Source organism: Porites lutea, chromosome 2, assembly GCF_958299795.1.
Source record: "Porites lutea chromosome 2, jaPorLute2.1, whole genome shotgun sequence".
Taxonomy (NCBI): Eukaryota; Metazoa; Cnidaria; class Anthozoa; order Scleractinia; family Poritidae; genus Porites; species Porites lutea.
The window spans coordinates 28,464,766-28,487,265 of NC_133202.1; the positions used below are offsets into that span (position 1 = coordinate 28,464,766).

Here is a 22,500-nt window from a genome sequence, read left to right on the forward strand (position 1 = left end):
TGATACTTTGTGATACCTTGTGATACCTTGTGATGCCTTGTGATACTTTGTGATACCTTGTGATACTTTGTGATACTCTGTGATACTTTGTGATACTCTGTGATACCTTGTGATGCTCTGTGATACTCTGTGATACTATGTGATACCTTGTGATACTCTGTGATACTCTGTGATGCCTTGTGATACCTTGTGATACTTTGTGATACTCTGTGATACTATGTGATACCTTGTGATACCTTGTGATACTTTGTGATACTCTGTGATACCTTGTGATACCTTTTGATACTTTGTGATGCTCTGTGATACCTTGTGATACCTTGTGATACTTTGTGATACCTTGTGATACCTTTTGATACTTTGTGATGCTCTGTGATACCTTGTGATACCTTGTGATACTTTGTGATACCTTGTGATACCTTGTGATGCCTTGTGATACTTTGTGATACTTTGTGATACCTTGTGATACCTTGTGATGCCTTGTGATACTTTGTGATACCTTGTGATACTTTGTGATACTCTGTGATACTTTGTGATACTCTGTGATACCTTGTGATGCTCTGTGATACTCCGTGATACTATGTGATACCTTGTGATACTCTGTGATACTCTGTGATGCCTTGTGATACCTTGTGATACTTTGTGATACTCTGTGATACTATGTGATACCTTGTGATACCTTGTGATACCTTGTGATACCTTGTGATACCTTTTGATACTTTGTGATGCTCTGTGATACCTTGTGATACCTTGTGATACTCTGTGATGCTCTGTGATACTATGTGATACCTTGTGATACCTTGTGATACTATGTGATACCTTGTGATACCTTGTGATACCTTGTGATACTCTGTGATACTCTGTGATACCTTGTGATACGCTGTGATACCTTGTGATACTCTGTGATACCTTGTGACGCTGCGTGACGCTGCGTGTTTTAAAGCCTTGTACTGATACTAGAATTCGTGAACAAAATGTGTGTCAGCTTACATGATAAGTGAATTGTAGAACACACCGGCATGATACTGGGGTGATGTTACTAAAACCTCAAGTGAAAAGGTATAGTGATTGTGTGAGCATGTGATGCGATCACAAACTTTGTGTCCTTAATCAGTTGTCCCCAAATCGTGCACTGTATAGAAATTTAGCTCGAGTTAGCGGGGAATTCGAGTTATCCGAATTTGAGTTATCGAGGTTCTACTGTATCTAAACATGAATATTACGAAACAAAACTAAGGCACACGAGTGCCGTTGCAATTTGTAAACCCCGTCGTGCTTTCCCTGAGACCAAAAAATATTTCTTTGCTATTTCGTTATAACATCAAAACTATCCGAGCTCTTTCCTATATCTTCCCTCTATTCGACTCTGTTCTACCTGCTATCAGTAGGAGCCATAATGGCTCTTGCTATCATTTTATACATAAATTGAACAGTGTCAAGGTCTTCTGGACCAATGAGTCATTGACCGGATCTGTAAGTAATAGTATATCGAGCATGAGACGCAGTGTTTCATCACTCGATGAAACACTGACAAGCGAGTTAAAAATACGACGCCGCGGAGTATTTTAGACGAACTTCGAGGTGTTTCATCTGGTGATGAAACACTGTGTCGAATGCTTGATATTGCTTACAAACAAAATGATTTTAGAGGGAGAAATTAAGGATGCAAAATTGAGCAGTTTTTCATCTGATTTCTAAACACTCATTAATTAAACATAATTTTCTTTGTTTTACAGTCGACCCCCGATAACTCGAACCTGTTGAAGGGAAATTGAGAAAAGGTTCGAGTCATCGGGAGTTCCAAGAAAATAGCCGAGAGTAAGGTAAAAAACAGTTTTTACTGAAAAGTGAACATTTTAATCACATTAAATTGTAGAAATCTCAAGTGAAAATTAAAAGATACTTTTAGATTATAAATCAGAACGTAACGTAACAAAACATAGCCTAAATAGAGCATGCGTTTTACTGTTTTGAGCAGAAAAGCTGCTTCACGTTAACCTGTGACAATCAACATCAGCTTCAACTAGTAAACTATACTCCTACAACAAGTCAATAGGAAATCCAAAATTCAGTGTTTCGGACGCCAGTAGACGGCTTTTTTCCCGACCTTTTAAGGGCTCAAAACATGGTTCGAGTTATTGAGGGTAAAAATATATAGTAAATGTCCTGAGGGGAAACGAAAATTGGTTCGAGTTAGCGGGAGTTCGAGTTATCGAGGGTTCGAGTTACCCAGGGTAAAATTACAGTGAATGCATCAGGGAAATCTTGGTTCGAGTTAGCGAAGGTTCGAGTTATCGGGAGTCGACTGTATCTTTATGAATTATTAATGAGTTTGAGAAGATCTGCGTCACACACACACACACACACACACTTTATCAACAATTAACATGTATGATATCCGTTTCCGACCGCAAAGGGCAGGTGCTTGTCGAGGCGGGGGGAGATACAGGGGTACAGCGGTCAATGATAAATTAGAATGGTTAATTAAAAATTAATAAATGAATAAAACTTAAACGTGAATAAATAACATTTGCAAAATCACCCACTTGTAACAGTTACAGGTATTTATAGCTGATATCGTAAATGCTCTTGGCTTTTGGCCATGCTAAAAAAACACTAAAAAAAGCACGAATGAGGCCGGATTCTGGGGGAAATTCCTATTACTGCCTACACGCAGGGGCTTCGCCCGAACAGAGTACCTTTTTCACCCGGGGGGGTACTCCCACATATGGGCTATACAGGTACGTGCCGCGGAATAGGGTATGGTTTTTGAGGTTCTCGGTCCTTAAATAGGGTATCTTTTTTGACCCTTTTGTTTCTGTGTCCCTGGTGTGGTCCTTAGATAGGGTAGCTTAATTGTATTATCTAATACTGGAGTGTGAAAACGCCCGCCTAAACGAACATTTTTTTTAAACTAGGCTTATTCTAGTATTTTATGCTTGATGATATACATCCAATGTTACAGAGAAGAAATAAAGTTTTCCTTTTCATGCTATTAATAATTTTGTTTTTTCCTTGAATAGGGTGTCATTTTTCGGCTTTCGGCCTTAAAAAGGGTATCAGTTTTCGCTTTCTTAGTCCTTAAATAGGGTTAGGGTCCACGAACCTTCGCGGCACACCCCTATCCAAAATTCTCGGGAGTACCCCCCCCCCCCCCGGGCTTTTTCAGGCTTTAGGTATATGAAAGAGTAGGGATTTCACTTGTTGAAGTAAATGAAAGGTTAGGGAAATCTGTCATTTAGGTCACTGAAAAGTCTCAGAAGGGCAAACACTGATGCATTAGTCGAACAACAGTTGTGGTATTGTAATTTATTCAAGTTTTAAAGACAGCGATTTATAGCAGTCGAAAGGGATACAAAGTTCTAAGCTAGGTATGTGAAAGGGGTGTTAGAAATTATTGCGTCATTGTGGCGGGAAAACTCGTCACGTGATCTGAAAACTGAGCTTTTTGCAAGAGTCTTAGAACTGTGTAGTCGTTCGGAGTCGTGCAGCTGATCGAGTGTGTGGATTGAGTGTAGATCATCGAATTTTTACGCGGATTGATGTCGATGAATCCTTTAAGTGTAGAACAGAGTACAGAATTCTAAAATATGAACATGTGAAGAAATATGCTTTAATGGAGTGAAGAATTAAAACTACAGAGAACTGATTATATATACAACATTTGGTTACAAGGGGCACCATTTGTCAAAAGAAGGTATACGAAAGGGATGCCTTTTCTGTTAAAAATGGTATATGAAATTGTAAGGGGTCAGACCTCTGGGAGAAAGTTTTTTGAGAACATCCCCTGCCCCAGGGGCTAGATACATTATACAGTGTTATAACAACTAACATATCGCTCCGGCAAAGCCACGAATTAAGACAAAATAAAATCTGAATATGGGTGCTCGATAATTCACCTCTGAAACACAGAACTTTGCGGCGGGCCGTCTTTGTCCCCGACAAAATTCGTGCTCCAAACTAAAAAATATTGTTCCCCAAATTATTGAAATTATTAAACATTTGAATTTTTTTCTCGATTCTTCAACTCACCGAAAAGATATGTTTGTTTATTTTTTTCTTCATCAGGGAATAAAATATTTTCTGTTGCCTAGGGGAAAGGATGTTAAGACAGGAGTCATCTGGCAAGGCGCCGAGAAAGTAAAAAGCAGGAAGTTCATACATTGACTTCAGCCTTTCAAGGAAACGGGTGATAAGGTTCTGCGCACCACCCCCCCCCCCCCCTCTCATTCACCTCATGGCAGGTGCAAATCGAGAGAAGGCCTGCCCGAGAGATGACTCACTCGCGAGCTTGGCACCTCTTTCTCTAAAGCTATACAAGTCGCCAAACGTTGATGACGACGAGGGAAATTTTGAGGATCATGGTGTGATGGGGGCTCGGTGTCTAAGAGCAGAAAAGCAGACGATGTCTTCTCTCCCCTTCGCGTGCCAGTCCTCTCGCGCCCCAGGCTACGAATTGTTTCAAAGAGAGTACGGCAACAAGAGCTTTTAGGCTTCTTAATATAACTGACATGTTTTTTAACGTTTGAATACAGTTGGCCTCCTTTTCTCGGCGTCTCGGTGAAGAAGCGTCGTCTTCATCCCTAGCCGTCTCCTTGAGTTCGCGACTCGCGGAGAAGGCTGAAATTCAGGCTATTCGCGCGTCTCCTACCCCTATTTTTTCCTTACGGGAGATGGAGGGCTATTCATGAATATGAGATACGATGTGAAGGAAAAACCTTATTCTCTCTAAGTACTCTAGCCTTTTTTTTTTTGTTACTGTAATTAATTATTTTTATTTGCTGCCAGACAGCCGCACATTTTGCAAGTTAATATTCTCGAAATCATGGTTGCTAGGGGAATTTCTTTACTGGCTTAAAAAACGCGACATTTATATGCGAATTGTTTTTACTATCGACCTCTAAAGGTTAGCTGACGGAAAATCATAGAGGTTGTTATTATAAGGGAACTAGTGCTCACAAAGAACCAAAGATTTGTGTGCTAGTGTGGTACATAACCGGAAGTAGTGGGGTTTTCATTCTGTTTTCTTTTCAATCAGAAATAAAGGTGTGGGGAGGCGTAGTTTCCGGCGATTTTTTTTTAAATCGTTAAAGACGCTTATCAAACATCCTGTTTGTAAGCACATGCAAACATCGATCAGACCTTATTGTTTTCAAAAGTGTAAATGTCAAATTAGTGTTCTTCGTTTTATTTACATGACCGTCCACAGTTGAAGCGATTTGTCGGGTGGAAAAATAAACGAACAAAATATTGTTTTCTTGTTTTACAGTCATGTTTCCACGGTTTTCCGTCATAAAAAAAAGTGAAATGACATACGATACGAAAATAGCCTTTTTACGTCAAATCTTGTTGACACATTACATGACGTTTTGAATAAAGAACATTCCTTTCAACCGGGGAGTCGTAACTCTCCTGTCACTGCAGCGTGGTGACACGCGGGATGTTTTTGGCAGCGAATTCTTGCAAGACTTCTGATCTCTCTCAGTCGTTTTAGTTAGATATGAAGTACACACCACAGATGAGGACCACGACAACAGAGGTTGTTTATGTACCGGATAATGTCGATGGAAAAGCTTACATGGGATATCAGAGATTTAAACTACGTGTTTGGATCTTTTCTGGACTATCGATTCTCATTGTTATCTCTCTGGCTGTGGCATTAATAATCCAAATTTTGAACTTCTCAACATTCCTTTCACAGAAGTACGACCTTGCCGAGGGCGATATGAGGATAATTTCTGTATCAACAGCTTTCTGTGAAGAAATTTCTCTTGGCAAAGACGCCTCTGTAAGGACGTTGTCGATTTTGCCTTCTGTGACACTTGGTCACCAATTCCGCCGCACCAATACATCAAACGAAGTATTCGTCTCAAAATTCCTTTACTGGTACAAAGGGTTTTATTTGTTGCGAGATTCATCGATTGTCATAAACGCTGAATCGGACGATGCATTGTCGCTATTCATTTTCAAGGACAAAACGCGTTTGAATGAGTGGATCGATCGAAACGGGGATCTGCGAAAAACGATTTCCGCTGCGGAGCGTCCTCAAGGAGCGAGACCCACGACGCAGCCTACAAGAATATCGTACAGTTTGAACGCTCTGGAGACCGGAAACTACTATATTCTTTTTCAATTCCCAAAAGGTGCAAAGGAATTCGCAAGAATGAAACTCGACTTGAGCGTAAATCGCAAGCTCTACGATTTGACGCCTTCTGTTTATAGTTGCAGCGCGGGGGCTAAAGATACGTGCTCTGCAAGACTACTTTTTGGTTCCTCGGAAGTTGGTGTGATCGAGGTCATCAAAGAACCGATCCAGTCATCTTATCGCGGTAATGAGCTTACTGCCACATGGCAGTGCGTTCCGCGGATTTGGTTTTACTTAGCAGTTTTTGCTGGACCAACATTATTCGCTGCCGTTGTCAGTTTTTCATGCTACTTCGTTGTCATCAGTCGCGAGAAACAAAAGTGTGCGCGGATGCTTGATCAGTGCTCCCTCGAACGCGCAAGTGTTGCTGGACGCTGTAACTCTTTGTCTTACCGTAGTTTGAACGGTTCAATGCGACGACCTCCCAGTGAAACACCGAGCACACGAAACTCGGACATGTCACGCTCTCCCTGTTTCCAACCCGTCGTGACAACAATGTACACTGGTGACTCATTAAGCGCAAGCGAGGATAGTGGAAACGATACCGAGGAGGAGATTAAGCAAAACAGCGTGACAGCACGCCCTAAAAAGGGGAAAAGCTTTGTTGATGGGATCTCTGTAGCTTCAAGGGAAATTACGGTTTGTAGAAAACCAAGCTTCACCACATTTCAGGGCAGCGACGACGAAGCTGTCAAAATTAGAACTGCTAAGTCACGCAATCCAGGCGGTCGACTTTGCGAGAGTACTAACAACCAAAAAAATGAACGAACGAATTCTAATCGCTTTGAAATGCGTTATAATTTTCAGGTCGGTTCTCTTCCAAAAAATCTGCCTGCGCGACGATGCTCAAGCGACGAAATATTTGGTCGAGGGAGTAGAACTCTGCCTGTTCAGCGTGGTTACCTAGCAACAGGCGTCCAAGTACCGTATCAACACGCCCCTGGTGCAGCTTGTTGCGCTTTGACTGAAGGATCGCCTGACAGCTTCCGCGGGAGACGTTCCTGCAGCGAAAGGTTACACAAACCGAAATATGATCACCGTGGCTTGCATGATAAAATTCTCAGTGGCCCCATACAAGCAAACTCACGAACTCGACGATATTCCAGCGATGAAATTTTTGAACGTGAACGTATCAGCATCAGTCTACCGCGTAGTCATGACAACTCAAAGGTCTCCACCCGCCCGCCTTATCAACCCATCTCAAGCATGGAATCTCCTATGTCACGCAATTCGAGTGAAGGTAGGCGTGACTTTTGCGAAAGTGAACAGCCTACTAGTAAAAGACCACGCAATATTTTAAATGACGAACTGTGTGAACGTGAGCGTATTAGCAGAAGTTTGCCGCGTAACCACGACAACACAGAGTCTACCAGAAACCCGCCATATCAACCTACCACAATCACTGAAGCTGCTTTGTCACGCAACTCACTCGATCGTAACCGTAACATCTGCGAAAGTGGCCAGTCTGGCACCAAAAAACCACGCAAGCCTTCAAGCGAAGCGAGAAACAGGCCCGATGGACAAGGTATTAGCATTAATATTCCTAACGGAACCATTCCAAACTCTTCCATACGACGATTTTCTAGTGATGAAGTTGGTGTTAGAGAAGTATGTGGTCTTGCCAGTAAGTCATTACCCCGTAGCCGCGGTCAGACACTACCTGCCGCGCCTCTTAGCGACCAACTGGCACCGGAGCAGTTTTTTTCATCCAGTAGGCCCTCTTCTCTTCCTTCTTTGCATTATCCGGCCGGGTCAAAGGGAATGCAACTTCATTCAGTGCCCAACGCCTGCCTAAATGGAAGCGATGCTGGCGATGGAAGCGATTGCGTTGACAAAGAAAAAGAAGCCGAAAAAGAAAAAGACGTCGAACCGCAAAATATTAAATTGCGGGCGCACTCTATGAGGCGGCGAGAAATGGGCTGGACCCCACGTTTGTCCATGGTCTCTGAGTCCGAAGTGTGAGATTGTACTCTGTCTTTTTCATGTTTTTGTCGAGGAATCACGGAGCTTAAGCAACGACGACGGCGACATCAAGGAGAACGGCAAAAACCGGTACGTTTTTATTGGCAAAACAACAACTCTGCACGTGCATCACGACGCTTTTTTGTACCTTCCTCTGCCGTCACTGCACGATTACGACGTTCGTTTTGTGGGGGACGTGACAAAAACAAAAAGACAAAAACCTTCTTTTTCTTCTCCTGCCTTCGATACAGTTTTTTAGAATTCACCATCAGAAGAAATTGTCAACATTTCACAAATTGAACAAGATGGCATAAAGCGCGATAAAGTTTTCACTTTTTTAAGTGATACAGTGGAAGCTCGATATGACAAAGGGCCAAGGGACTGGCGAAATGTTTTCGCTATAACGAGGTTTTGTTATATCGAGGTTATTTTTCATATATTTTACTATTACTGGGGGAAAGAAAATTGGGCGTTATACCGAGGACTTCGTTATATAGAGGTTCGTTATATCGAGGTTCCACTGTAGTCTGAAATTTCATACGTCACCACGTCCCGTGGGGGCAGAGGGTTAGGGAGTGGAGATGTATGACATTTCAGATTATTTAAGTGACGTTTTCATCGCCGTTGCCGTTGCTTAAGCTCCCAAATTTGTCAACAACGAACAATTTTTGTGTTTGAGTTGAACGAGTCGTGCGTTCACATTGTGGATGTAGGTTACGGAATCGTATTCGGTTTACCGATCAAAAATTATGCTTAGAGAAAGCAGTTAATTCAAATTATTGGAAAATGTGTACCTTCGTGCTTGAAAAGTACCGCGCTGTAAGTTCACCCATCCAAGCAGCCTCATGCGGGATACACTTTGAGGGGCTGTTTTGTATGGGCAGATTTGATTAGCCTGCGAGCAAGCTCTCGAGAGTCTCGAGAAGTCACGTGAGAGCCACGCGAAAGGAGACGCGAGTGCGCCCCTCGCGGCTTCGCCGCCCACTCGCGCGTTCTTTCGCGGCTCTCTCCGCTCACCATAAATGGAGAGTTTGCTAGCAGGCTAACATTTGACGTAGGCTACAGAAATCGCACCGAAATCATCGTTATATGTGAACAGAAGCTCTATCCGGTATGGTTTTCGTGCAGGTGCAAAAGTTAACCGGTATAGTGTCCTTATAGCCTTACATTTCACGTACTTCTTGCAACGAAAAACGCGGAGCTAAGGGCCGAAGGGCCCAAAGAGAAGAGTTCAACTCCATACACTCGTTTTCTAGACGCTAAATGTTGATTACTAACAGGAATAAATGGCGCGAGTCTTATGAGCAGTGTAAATTTCAAAGAGCTCAGTGGCCTAGTCTCTTTCGCAGCCGTTCTTTGCGTATTCTTTGTATCTAGGATTCCAAAACTTATTCTGACAGTGTACATATACGTTGTTAAAAATTCAGTGCGGATTATTTGGTGCTCTCATTATCTAGTGCTAATAAGTCATTCCGAGTTACTTAAAGTCTCTGTTTCAAAACAAGGCTAAGTGTGAAGCCTTTGATGTCAAATTATTATTATTATTATTATCATGCAACTAGAACTCATTTTCATTAGAAGTGTTTTCCACTTAGGTTTGAAATTGATAGTTTCTGGAACTCGAAAGTGGCCTATTGGACACATCGAGAATAATTTCGTGCGTACGGTTCTTGTTCCTGTGCTTGTTAGATTTGAGATTCTTATTAATATAACATTTCTTTTTAACTTATGCTTAATCACGCGTATTCGCAAGTTTGCCGCTCTAACGCTGCTTTGTTCCAATTTGATAGTTTGCTGTGCAGTTTAGTTCAGTTTCCTGTCACTCCACATAACGTGTGGCACGAATTTTTTGCCGTAGTTAATTTTTGCGGATTGGCGATTGTTTGTGTTTTGCGGGAATTACTTTTTGCGATTTTCAGAAATGTTTGTGAATGAAAGAGGCAAGTTGTAATTGAACAGACATGATTTCTTAGTTCGAGAATATTTACTCTGGAGTAAATTTTTGCGGGAAAAATGTTTGCGGTAATTTTTATTTGCGGGAATTTATTTTTGCGGATCGCTGGGAAACTCGCAAAAATTAGAACCCGCAAAAATTTCGTGCCACACAATAGGCTCGATTACCAGCCGCTGATCGAGAAATGAGCCCACGCTCCTCCGCGGGGGAGGAGGGTGACCCTACAGCTCTCGGAAGACCTCGCGGGATTGGTTGGGAAAACAATGAACAAAGTTAACAACGGAACCTAGCCCGAAAACAAAAGAGCTGCGATCCATAGCAGGAGCCGATTACTGGCCAGAGGGGCCCAATTCAATTAGAGCTTCTTAAGAGCTGCAAGGCTACTACGGAAGGAACAACACACCAAATTCGAGACAGCGCGTGGCGGAAATCAAGCCTACTATCACAGTGCTGCATTCTATAGATATACAGCGTTATAGGTAAAATGGATCAAGTTAGGTTTCTGAGAAACTGACCACCTACCCCTCCCCTAAGCCATTATTTTGCCCCAAGTGAGAAGTTAGTATAAATGGTAGGTTAGGGGATAGGTAGGTGGGCAGTTTCCCAAAATTTATCAATAAACATTCAAAGAGAGCTCAGTTATATAAAGTTTGATACTGTGTTGAATGTTATTTTGTAACATAACAAATACAATGCAACTGCCGAGATTGTCGGGTCCGCGGGGATTGAGAAAGCGCGAACATGAAAATAAACGGGAAGGAAACTTAGGAAAGGAAGGGCCCTTTTCCTTTTTCCCTCCCAGCCCCCCTTTTCGCGTACCTTTCACTTTCTCGTCCTCCCCACTATCTGAGAGCCTGGAACAGGCTAAGTAGATCCCAGTGTTGAATGTTACTAAAACAGGGAACGAGGAATGAGATTGTGAAAAAGGGGAACGAAGCAGAGAATTGGTGATTAAGTTACTCGATGGGGCTAGCTAGGGTTCAAGTGAGGTAAGGTAAGGCGCCACAAAAGATTCCACGTTTGACGTCGGCTACCAAAGCATGGTATTTTACTGAGTGAATTGCAGCAAAGTTGTACTACATGACTTCAATCATGGCCGAATTTGCTGCAATCTGTCTTTCCCGATTTAACGTCTACCTACTTATTTATTCAGATGGTCGGTTATATCCATTTTAAGTGAAAGCGTCTTGACAGGTTCCGCTCAGCCGGAATCGATATACGGCTGGAATAGAGTCTACCCTTACATAAGTCCCCGTCCCGTTCATCACGTTGCCCATAACGTTGATATATAGATTTAGCCAGGCTAAAAGCGAAGCTCTCGTTATTATACTTGTACTCATGCAAACCAAAGGAAAAAAAACTACGAAGTTTTAAGAAAATGCTTTTTTCGTGAGAAGGACTCTTAAACGCTGAAAAAGGGCAACAAATATCTAAAACTATAATTTCCATATGTTTGCTTTGCTCGAAAGCTAAAGCTTTCTGCTGACTTGCAATCTGTTATAAAAATCTCCAAAATAAAGGGATAAATCTCGTAGTTTATTAGATATAATAGTGTAAAGTTTGCTTATCATTTTCACATAAATTATGACCTAAATTTGGAAACGCTGAATTTTTCGCACTGGGTCTTTGCGATTTTGGTGAAACTCGGTTCAACGCAAGGCCCTAATGCGCGCACTATATGTAGCCGAGAGATTTTCACGAAAAAATGCCGGCAACAGCAGAATTTCGACTCAGACCCCAAAGGGGCGTGGGACTATAACCACGTGACATTTACCCCGATCGCCAAAAATTTTACTCTTTATTGTAGATTGATCTATATGTTATCCATGCTATATGTTAGACTTACGATCAAAGTAAAGGTGGGGATACCAGAGAGCTTCAAAGTAGGATGGTACCCTCACAAAATAACTGGGTCGAGTCACTTTAAGAATTCAACCACAGGAAAAATCACCCACATTTAATAAATTATTTTCGAAGGTCTAGATAGACGCGAAAAAGTTAGAATGAAACCAAATTCATTTTTAGCAACGTTTTCACCGCCTTCGTCTTCATCGTCGCTCAAGCTCCCGAATTATGGTTGATTATAATCACGCCAGCTATGCAGGTTAAGTCTAGAAAAGTAAACACACAAATCATATTTGTTCACACATTATTTAAATCAACACTGCCACAACGGCTACTTGGGGAAAAAAATAAGATAAAACTGAGAAGAATAAACTTTCCGTTATATAAAAAGCTCTTCAAAACTCACAAATATTATACAAGTGTTTGAGACCAGATGATGTATTCAGGGTCCGGTCCATGATCAAGGATAAGAAAAATTAATCCACGATTGTATTAGCCTTCCTTCCTTCCTTCCTTCCTTTTGTCTTATTATAAATGGATCTCAACTTCAGTTGCAAGTATCAGAAGTATCTAGACATGAAACCCTTGCGAAAAATTTGGCTTAACGCTGGGTTAAACTTAACCTTGCATCTTTTAACCCTTTCACTGCCAAATGAGGCCAAAGGCAAATTTCGACCAAATTTCAATTTCTAAAATTTTGACGAACAAATAGCACCATGAGTAAGTACAGGCAGAGAGCTTTCATTTGAATGTTCACATCATAGGATTTGGTTCGCAGACTCAAAAGTTTAGAGTCGCCTTACAAAACTCCATCATCCTCTCTGGCAGTGAAAGGGCTAAGGAACCGGGGCCATTAAAGCAAAACCTGTTCCCGGCACAGGAACCACTTTGAGGCGCATTAATTCAATATTGTGCATTTGTCATTTTCAAGGTTGTTATGTAAGTGTTAATAGATATTTACAAATAAAATTTTTTTTCACAGAAGTAAAACAAATGCTCCTCAAAGTAGGGATATCAGAGCATTCTTGACCAAGTATTGAAAGTTTTCAGCCAAAATAAAACCTTTACAAAGGAGTTTTATATCTTTGGGTCTAACAGTTTTTTCAGAGGAGAAATTACTGCACAGATCTGCAAGAAGTCTAAGGGCACTTTTCATTTGTCAAAACTGAGCAGACCCTTCCCGTCAAAATGAGAACTTCACTATTAATCAAAACTATCCAGCCAGATCAGTCAAATCCTAAGTAGTGTGCAGGAAGGAGATGGTTTTTCAGCAAAAACCCTTGGAAAAAGCGGATTTTATTGTCAAAATGACTAGTCCAGCAAAGGACCGGCCGGCCGGCCAGTTCTGACCAATGGAAAGCACCCTAACTTCCCTTGACTAATGGACCTTAGTAAATTATACTGAAATTTATTTGCTATTTTCCCTTTTTTTGAGCAGCAATTCAAATATCCATGGTTAGAAAAGCAGCAAAGGGCAGAGTTTACCCATAACCCTTAAAAAATGACCGTATAGAGAATTTGCATGTGGACATTAAGGCTTAAAGGGATAATCTTATCATGAATGATATTGAGAGCCACAGGGTCAAATGGCCTCATCCTCTGGATTTGTTCAGGGCTGGCCAGCCAGGTCAGTTATAATAGTCCAAATGGCATCCTCCTTTTGTTGAGGGGCTGGTCGTTTATTACCAGTGAGAGAGCACCTGCCATTTTGCTGGGGAGTCATTTCAAAATCTTGAGTGATCTTGGAGGGACATTTTCATATATGGGAGTGTTACCTGAGGGGTGATTTTCATAAATTTCCTGAAAGTAGCCCAAAAAAGTGAGGAGCATGAATTGAAACTGAATGTAACAGCCATAAATAGTAAAAACCGAACTCATAAACATGACTGTAGATAAAGTATGTGGTGAACTTCGGCGTGATTTGTAGCTGGAATATTTTTGTGGATTCCATAGCAATTGGGTGGGGGGTCACTATCACAATTATGTAAAATTTCTGGGGGATCATTTCTAAAAAGCTAGGATGAATTGGGGGGTTATTTTGAAAATATTCTCACTAAAGCTTTCTCAAAATGCCCCCCCCCCCCCCCTCCACCCCCACCTCAAAGGTTATAAACGACCAGCTCCTGAGAAGAAAGGTATCCAGTGATAGGTCACTCCAAAATGACTGGTCTGACATTTAGCCAACAGGAACCTCATCTAGTACATCCTGGAGAGTAACCTAAACCTCTTGTCTCTATTAGCTTGGAATTTTGTTTAAGCTGGGTAATAATGTGATGACTTAAAATGGCCTTAAATTAGCTGTTATCACGAGAAACTGTGTTTCCCACACAACTATAAATAATTAATTATCATTTCACAAGTTCCAGGTAGTGGTGAAGAATCAAGTTCTGGCAAACTTGCTTCCATCAGTAACTGGCAGAAAGAGTCAAGAGGTGTTTGCCATTTTCTATGCAACCAGACCAGTGTTGTTATTGGAACCTGAAACAGAAATTAAGAATTCTTTTTATTTACACAGCAAGAGGAATTCAGGGCTGGACATTTATTAAATGGGTAAGGAAGCCCTCTGAGAAAGATTATTTCTGGCATCAAAATGATGATTGTGGCTTTTGATAGTATCTACTTCATGTAAGACTTCATATAATATCCTAAGTCATTCCCATTAGGGGCCAGGTCAATTTGTTGGGAGTGGGGGGGGGGGGGGGGGGGGTGTTGAAATTCTGGTGGTGGTGGGGGGGGGAGTGAATAAAAGAGAGTCTCCAGATTTTAGATCTCCAGAGGTTGGCATCTCTGCTGTAGACCTTCCGGGTGTTTGCCAATGGAAAATTTGTTTCACTACCATTCATCTTCTATGTAAGAAACAGTTGGTAAACAAAAAACACAGCTTATTATAAAATTTGGTACATTTAAGCTAGGAAAGCTCCCTGGCATGTCTCACATTTAAACTGTTAAATTTCTTGTGAAGGACTAATGAAAGACAAAGAAATGTGAACTGAACAAAGGGTGGTGTTGCCATGGAAACATGAGCTTACAAAACCACAGACAATGGCAGGAAAAACCATTCATGATAAAGCAAAATCCCATTCTCTTTATCTGTATTTTTGATAACAATACTGAAATCCAAGTTGCAGGCCTGGCTGTGCTCTTGTAAATGTCTGGTGGTAATTGATGCCATCTGTGCTTCTACCTTTGTGTGGCAAGGAAACCTTCAACATGCAAAACATGTAAGTAATGAAAAAAAAATTACCTGGATGGTCTTTCATAGGGACTTCCTCCTGGAGTTTGGCTCTTGATGAATTTGGTGAGACTCTTTGCTGTTTTTTCTTCTTCATACAGCAGTAGACTACGAGGACGATGATAACAATAAGCAAAAGGCCACCAATCACACTGCAGACAATGATGATAGTAGTCTTATTACTGCTTGATTCTGTGGTGGTAGCAACTGTTGTTGGCGGCGGGACAGTGGGAGTAATTCTAGTAGCTTTGAATGAGTTAGGATCAGCCGTGATGACTTCCCCTGAAGGCAGGGTCACACGGAAGTCACCAGACTTGACAGCTGCTTCCAGTTTAGCTATTGTCTTCATTAAATCATCAGTAGACTGGCCTTTCTGGGGAGTCATAGTGAAAGTGACATTGATGCTGCCTGACTCCACTAAAAAATCCCGTATGCAACTACTGTTTGTCACATTCCAGAGAGATTGCAGAGCATTCTGCGTAAATAAATCTACTGAGCCATTAATCTTGCTGAAACTAACATTTTTGAACACCAAAGTTACTATAACTCCTTTTGCTGTAATTTCACATTTGTCATCACCTCCGCAACGTTCTGGACTCAAGCAAATGCCAGTGACGTTGCACATGATTTTTCCTGTAGAGTTAAATGGAAACAAATATTATTTTCCATACAATAATTAAGATATTACACACACTTTGATTGGCCAAGGTGTATTAACTTTGCCCAATGGTATATAAAAACAGTTGTAACATCATGACCTTTTGCAGTGTGTATGCAAATCATGCAATCATGATTTTGCCACAAAAATGGTTTTGAGCTTAAAACTCAGCAAATTTACTTCCTTTGAACATTTCATTTGTCTTCCTTTGCTTAAATGATGATAGAATTTTTTTAAAAATTGAGAAGGTCTGGGGTCGGTACAAAAACTTTACACACTGGTGATATGCATGTGCTACAATAAAACTTGCCAGTGCAGAGAAAGACATAACATCACAGATTTGGCACTATAATGTTTTTTTGTCAAATAATAACAATGAAATCAAAACATGTATTGACCCAAACTGAGTTGTTCCTTATTCACAATTATAACAGATATTTCCCAATATTGGATATTTTAGGGTATTTAAAGAATACCCACAAAAATCCCAAATTTGGCAAAGTGAGACAAGTCCCAACCAGGGAATTCCCAACCAAGTACCCTGGTTGGTACTTCTCTCACTCTACCAAATTTGGGATTTTTGTGGGTATTCTTTAATTCCCTAAAATATCCAAAAATGGGAATCTGTTATTTTTTCCCGTGATTTTTTCTCAGCTGCTAAGAAATTTCCTTAGCAGCTAGCTACGAAAAATAGGGAACAACACATTCAAATCATTTTTAAATTGTAGAAGCAAAGGAAAAAGTATCTTTTATTGTCATCACTGATGGTACTCAACCAAAGAAGTGTTAATCAGGCAGAGCTGTTCAATCCATCTTAAGTTACTCTTGATCTAATATGAAATGTTCCGACAGTTGCTCTTAAACATGATGAGACTAACATGTGAAAGGACTGATAAACTTTTATGATGAAATTTAATGACATCAAAATGCAAACTTGCAATATGTGGTACCTGTATACTGTATTTATTCGACTAACCACCCTGGGAGCTTATTTGAGGTTGGGCACATGTTTATTTTGCAACAAAACCATAAATAGTAATAACAAAATGTGGAGATGTAACAAAGGAAGGTTTCTATATACTCTGAAAAAACTCCGTCTCCAGGGAAGTCTCTCATTAGAACTTTATCAATTTTGGGGGGGTGGGAGGGGGGCTGGGTGCTTATTCGAGGCTGGGCGCTTATTACATGTACCTTTTTCTGCCTTTAGGATGGGCGCTCATTCAAGGTTGGCTTAATCAAATAAATACAGTATATGAAGACATTTACAACAATGATAAATAACAAATGTGTACCTCTTGGGCAACAATCTCCTCCAGGTGGTAGACACCTTCCAGTATAGTTACAAAATGTATGTCTCTCTGGACAGAAACTGAAAATGAGACGACCATTCAATAAGTTTTTTCACATTAATTTTAGTAGACAGTGTGAATCTTACACAATTATTGAAGATACAGTCAGTCATCTCTTTACACTCAACTCTCACCTTGCAAACACCCCCCTATAACAGACATCCTGATAATACAGGCAGCAGCAAAATCCCAGGCAAAAATAAATTGCAGTTGTTTGACTCTAAAATAAACTCCCGCTATTACAAACTCTCACTAATGAGGACACTAAATCAAGGACCCTACAGTGTCTGCATGCTGTAAAGGGAGTTGACTATAGGGGTCTAATAATATCTAAAGATGTCTGAAGACGTTCTCGAAGAGTTCCGTCTAACACAAACACAGGAACATGAGGTAACAGGACCTCTTATCCTGTGACTTTCCCTACTAAAATAAGAGAATTCAGAGAAAGTCGATCATTGACAACACATGGACTCTTCTTTTCTCTCCTCAGTTCCAGTTTCTTTAAATAATAATTACTAAATACATTTTTCAAAATGTGTCAGTTGATGCTGTAATGGCTCAATTTTTCTACCAGGCATGAGAAATTGAAACACAGCAGTATGCAAAGAAAGTAGTGTCCAATAGCCCGGCGCAACTGGATTTTGTTATCGGGCTAGCGAATTCTGTTTTTAACTTGCCCGATGGGCAAGTGATGTTTTTGAGCAATTCGAATAAAGGAAGAACTGTGAAATCAATTCTGCTCGTCAAAAAGCTTTTGGGGCTAGTTCAAATGATGTCTGGGCTAGTAAATGCTAGCTTCAGCTTGCCCGAAGGGCAAGCTATAAAAATGATTTTCTTTGCACCCTGCACAGCCACGAGTAGGCATGAGATCAAAGTTTTTTGATCTGAGGCATGACACTTGGCAGGTATACGAAGGAGGTGGTTCCTTGTACAGACAAAGAAAAGCATGTACATGGCCAAGGTGAACAGATATGTTTTGAGGAGAAGTGTCTTCTAGTCTCTAAAGATCCCAGCTAAAGTGTATCTGTGCAAGTGGTGCTTTAAGTAAAGACCATTTTAATCTTGAGCTGCAAAGTGATTGTCAAAGAGGACACCCCATACAAGCCTAAGATTCCTCTCAAGACAACTATCAGTTTCATAGGAGATGGCATAGAAAGGAGTGATCCCTAATTTTCAGGAAATTATATCCATTAAGTAAGAGTGATGATTACAAAAAAAGTAAGAGTGAGATATCAAAATTGAAACAAATGAGCAAACAAGAGGTTAAAGAACGGCTGAGTAAAATTATAGTAATATTTAACATACTTGCAGTCAAATCTGTCACGGGCTTCTGCACATTTTACAACAGCACGAGATACCTTAGGACAAACCAGGTTCCTCATCTGACATAGATGGGCCCACCCTAAAATGGAAAAACGAAATTGCATGAAATTTTCCTCTAATCAACTGTTCTCCCTCAGACTCTATAGACTTCTTGTTCTAAGACAAGAAGAATCAACATGACTACTTTTTTTTTAATTTTTAAGGTGCTCATTTTGCTCTTAATGTCCTCTCACAGCCTCAAATGCTCAAATGCTTTTTTTTATAAGAACACCTAACAGAGTGCACTTAAAGCATAAAAAATGACAATTTTAGTGAACGTTTTAGAAAGAAGTTGACCTTTCAGAACTCCAAAAATGGCATTTTCAGAGCAACAAGATTTCAACATTTACTGGCGGAAGCATGTCCCTTGCGGCCCACACCTTCAACGCTGGCACGATTTGATGGTGATTACAAAATATCCCAATTTTACATACTAAGAAGGTTGGACAGTCTGACACGATCTGGTATTCATACCTCCCAAAGCATCATTTTCCAGTGCCTCACTGTAGTTTGCAAATGGGGCAGGTTTACAATCAGCTGTATTGTTGCAGGATGACGTGTAGGGACAGAAGACTTGGCCACTTATTGCATCACAAGCAATTTCAGCCTTCTTTCGTGAAGCTGTGTATTTTATGTCTGGCAAAACACATTCAGTGTTGTTTGGGATGCAGCTCATGTTGTGAATACAGAAAGTCTCATTTTCACCACACTCCATCCCAAACGGTCCCACACTAAAGTTGTTATTTTTCTGCCATTCAAACAAGTTCTCATATGAGCACTTTAAACTTTCATTAATGCACTGCATGAATAATGGGCAAAAGTATTTTCCAGATTCACATGTTGCACACCAGGGTGTGTTGGTCATGTTCTTTAACATGTCATTGGTAAGATGGATGGTGCACGCCTCGTCAGAAGAAATGCATTTATGGTTCAAGGCGCAAAACCTGGTGCCTAATCTGCATTTTGCATGTTCTTGTATAGTAGTCGAAAGCCACTGCCGCATTGTTTCACTGACATTATAGGATGACCACCATGGCAATGCAGAAATAGTACTACTGATCATAAGAGGATGAGTGGAGTAAGGGCACACCATGCCAACCATGCTGCTGAATGTGGAGGTGACAATAGTTGGCCATGAGAATGAAAGGCTCGAGCTGCTACTGCTGCTGCTAGAACTGGATGAGCTGGAGCTGCTGCTGCTACTGCTGGAACTTGATGAACTAGAGCTACTACTGCTGCTGGAACTAGAAGAACTAGATGAACTTCTTGAAATAGAACTGCTGCTACTGCTACTGGAACTGGACGAACTTGCTGAAACAGAGCTGCTACTACTGCTACTGCTACTGCTACTAGAACTGGATGAACTGGAGCTGCTGCTGGAACTGGATGAACTAGAGCTACTGCTACTGCTACTGGAGCTGGAGGAGCTGGAGCTGCTGCTGCTAGAACTGGATGAACTGGAGCTGCTGCTGCTGCTGCTGCTGCTGGAACTGGACGAGCTGGAGCTGCTGCTGCTAGAACTGGATGAACTGGAGCTGCTGCTGCTGCTGGAACTGGATGAACTGGAGCTGCTGCTGCTAGAACTGGAAGAGCTGGAGCTGCTGCTGCTAGAACTGGAAGAGCTGGAGCTGCTGCTGCTAGAACTGGAAGAGCTGGAACTGCTGCTGCTAGAACTGGAAGAGCTGGAACTGCTGCTGCTAGAACTGGATGAACTGGTACTAAGGCTACTGCTGCTGGAACTGGAGCTGCTGCTGCTAGAACTGGATGAACTGGAGCTACTGCTACTGCTGCTAGAGCTAGAGGAGCTGGAGCTGCTACTGCTACTTGGAGAGGAAGTAATAGTCACACCACTGCTTGTCAAAGTGAGATATATTGTACTTGTTATGGGTATGCTGCTACTGCTACTGCTGTTGCTACTACTGCTGCTGCTGCTAGAACTGGACGAACTCGAACTGCTGCTGGAACTGGGTGGCTTGTTTACCAGTTCTGGGCAGATTAAATCTAGCCCACTGCAAATTTTCCCAAACAATTCCACTTTGTTGCAGAACTCATTCACATGACAGCATTTATCCTCCAACTATTAAAGAAGAAGCTACCAGTTAGGTTAGGCAAGGTACAGCAAAATATAATACACGTCGTAATATGAACAGTTTTTTGGTCTCAATAAAATTTTTAGGCAAAGAAAGCAAACGTTCGCCAAAAACTCCAAGCTTCTTCACTTCTAGCCTGATTCTCAGACGTCCGAGGTCGTTCGTGGTCCCTTCGCTTGCCCGGACGTCTGAGAATCAGGCTACTTCACTTCTCTCTGACTTGCTAACGCTATTCTTGCGGCTGAAAAAGGAATCGATCCGATTTCTGAAGTCCTATACTATAGTGATTAAGGTAGCGCACTGAAAATAGTGGTTAGGGTTAAACATAGACTCAAAATGGTCAGCTTTCATTCACTGTTGGGTTTGAGGACGGGTTTAAGTGAGATCAGATGGGTACTTGTCGGGTCGATTCCTGTAACGCCAAAACAGCCGCCATCTTTGGTGGCTTTTGAGGGTCGACACGAAAAAGGAAAGGGACTGGGACGAGGATCCCAAGACGTGCTTTCGTGAAGCTTTCGTGTAAGCTTTCGTGATGCTTTCGTGCTTTCGTGAAGCTTTCGTGGTTGTTGAAACCAAACCGAAATATTAGAAATATAGACGTTGTTCTATTTTTTTCGTTCTTTTCCAAAACATTTTTATTTTTTATCATGCGCGCTCGGTGGACTTTGAAGAGAAAAAAGAGGGTCTGTGAACAGGCTATCTTCGTAGCTATGTAAGTTGACCAAAAAGCGCTGCCAATATCATCAGTCTCCGTTTTCAAAAACTTAGAACTTAGTGCACCTTGAAGAAATCAGGTAAATAAATAAACAGCATATTGAGGATTTATTACACTTTGAACAGTCAAAGTAGCAAACTTATCTTCGTTCCGTACTTTGTTTGGCTCTTGTTCTATCGTTTGACCTAGGTGAACCTGAACTGGGTTACTTTGGAAACCGGTCGTTTCGCCTACAAGTCGTTTCGCCTACAAGTCGATTCGCCTACACTGACGTCGATTCGCCTACATGATCTGAGTTGTTTCACTGAAGTTAAGATAAATAAGACTGAAGCTTAGTTCACAGTAAAGTTCACAGGTGTCGAGATGGTTTGGTGGCCAGATGATGACTGTAAACCCCCGATTTTGATCGTGATCAGGGTTAAGCACTGACTCTGTAGTGATTAGCCGGGGGGGGGGGGGTTAAGAGTTGACAATAATGATATATTAAGCACTGAATCAAAATGGTTAGCTTTCATTTCATTTGTCACTATATGAAGGTTACGTTGGAGAACCTGCATACGTGACTAAATTAAAGACACCAAGTTTGCAATTCAATAAGAATCATAGGAAGTTTACCCAAGCAGCCAAAAAAACGACCCAATTCATCGATCCAATTTGTACTTTTCTACTTTCCCACTTTATTCGCCATCAATCAACCTTCGTATCTCTTTAATCGCTTAGAGTATTTTCAGTTACTACAATCAGTTTCCTTGCTGTGGCTCTTTTTCAAACCGCAGTGCTTTGTGTCAACGCACATAGTCTAGGCAGCAAGTGATGATATGCCTGGCAAAAAAAGTTTGATGAGAGGGAAGTTTATTACCAGACAATCCACGGAAACGATATCGAAACACAGTGTCGTTTTGACAGATGTATAGTTTTATGATGTTTTGAAGGACAAAACTGAAGTGAAGTTACCACATCTGGTAAGCGCCTTCACCGAGTTGCGAAATCTCAGGCTAGCTAGTCCTGCGAAACGCGAATAATATTCAATACCGCTTATACCAGCTTCATCTTTATACGATCGATCAAGCCCCTCTTAAACTACAAATATTAAGCATAAATGATCCAAAAACACTTCGGTAAAATTAGTGACCTAGTTACAGACAAACATTTCTAAACGAAGTTTGAAATGCATAATTGTGTGGTCAGGCG

General features: G+C 41.2%; 2 protein-coding genes across 2 annotated transcripts in view; one reads left to right on the forward strand and one right to left on the reverse strand.

Annotated features, from left to right (window-relative positions):
* The first annotated feature begins 5,423 nt into the window (after positions 1–5,423).
* Positions 5,424–10,897, forward strand: LOC140928194 (uncharacterized). The gene has a single exon (XM_073377907.1). It carries the CDS (start codon positions 5,498–5,500, stop codon positions 8,102–8,104), a length of 2,607 nt encoding a protein of 868 aa, XP_073234008.1. The 5' UTR covers positions 5,424–5,497; the 3' UTR covers positions 8,105–10,897.
* A 3,107-nt stretch (positions 10,898–14,004) lies between these two features.
* Positions 14,005–22,500, reverse strand: part of LOC140925991 (uncharacterized) — an 8,787-nt gene continuing 291 nt past the window's right edge. Inside the window, exons 3-7 of the mRNA XM_073375808.1 lie at positions 18,979–20,581; positions 18,448–18,544; positions 17,086–17,162; positions 15,148–15,768; positions 14,005–14,381 (exon numbers count right to left, since the gene is read on the reverse strand). Of these exons, the coding sequence (XP_073231909.1) occupies positions 14,350–14,381; positions 15,148–15,768; positions 17,086–17,162; positions 18,448–18,544; positions 18,979–20,581 (2,430 nt within the window). The 3' untranslated portion in view covers positions 14,005–14,349. The remainder of the gene's footprint in view (positions 14,382–15,147; positions 15,769–17,085; positions 17,163–18,447; positions 18,545–18,978; positions 20,582–22,500) is intronic.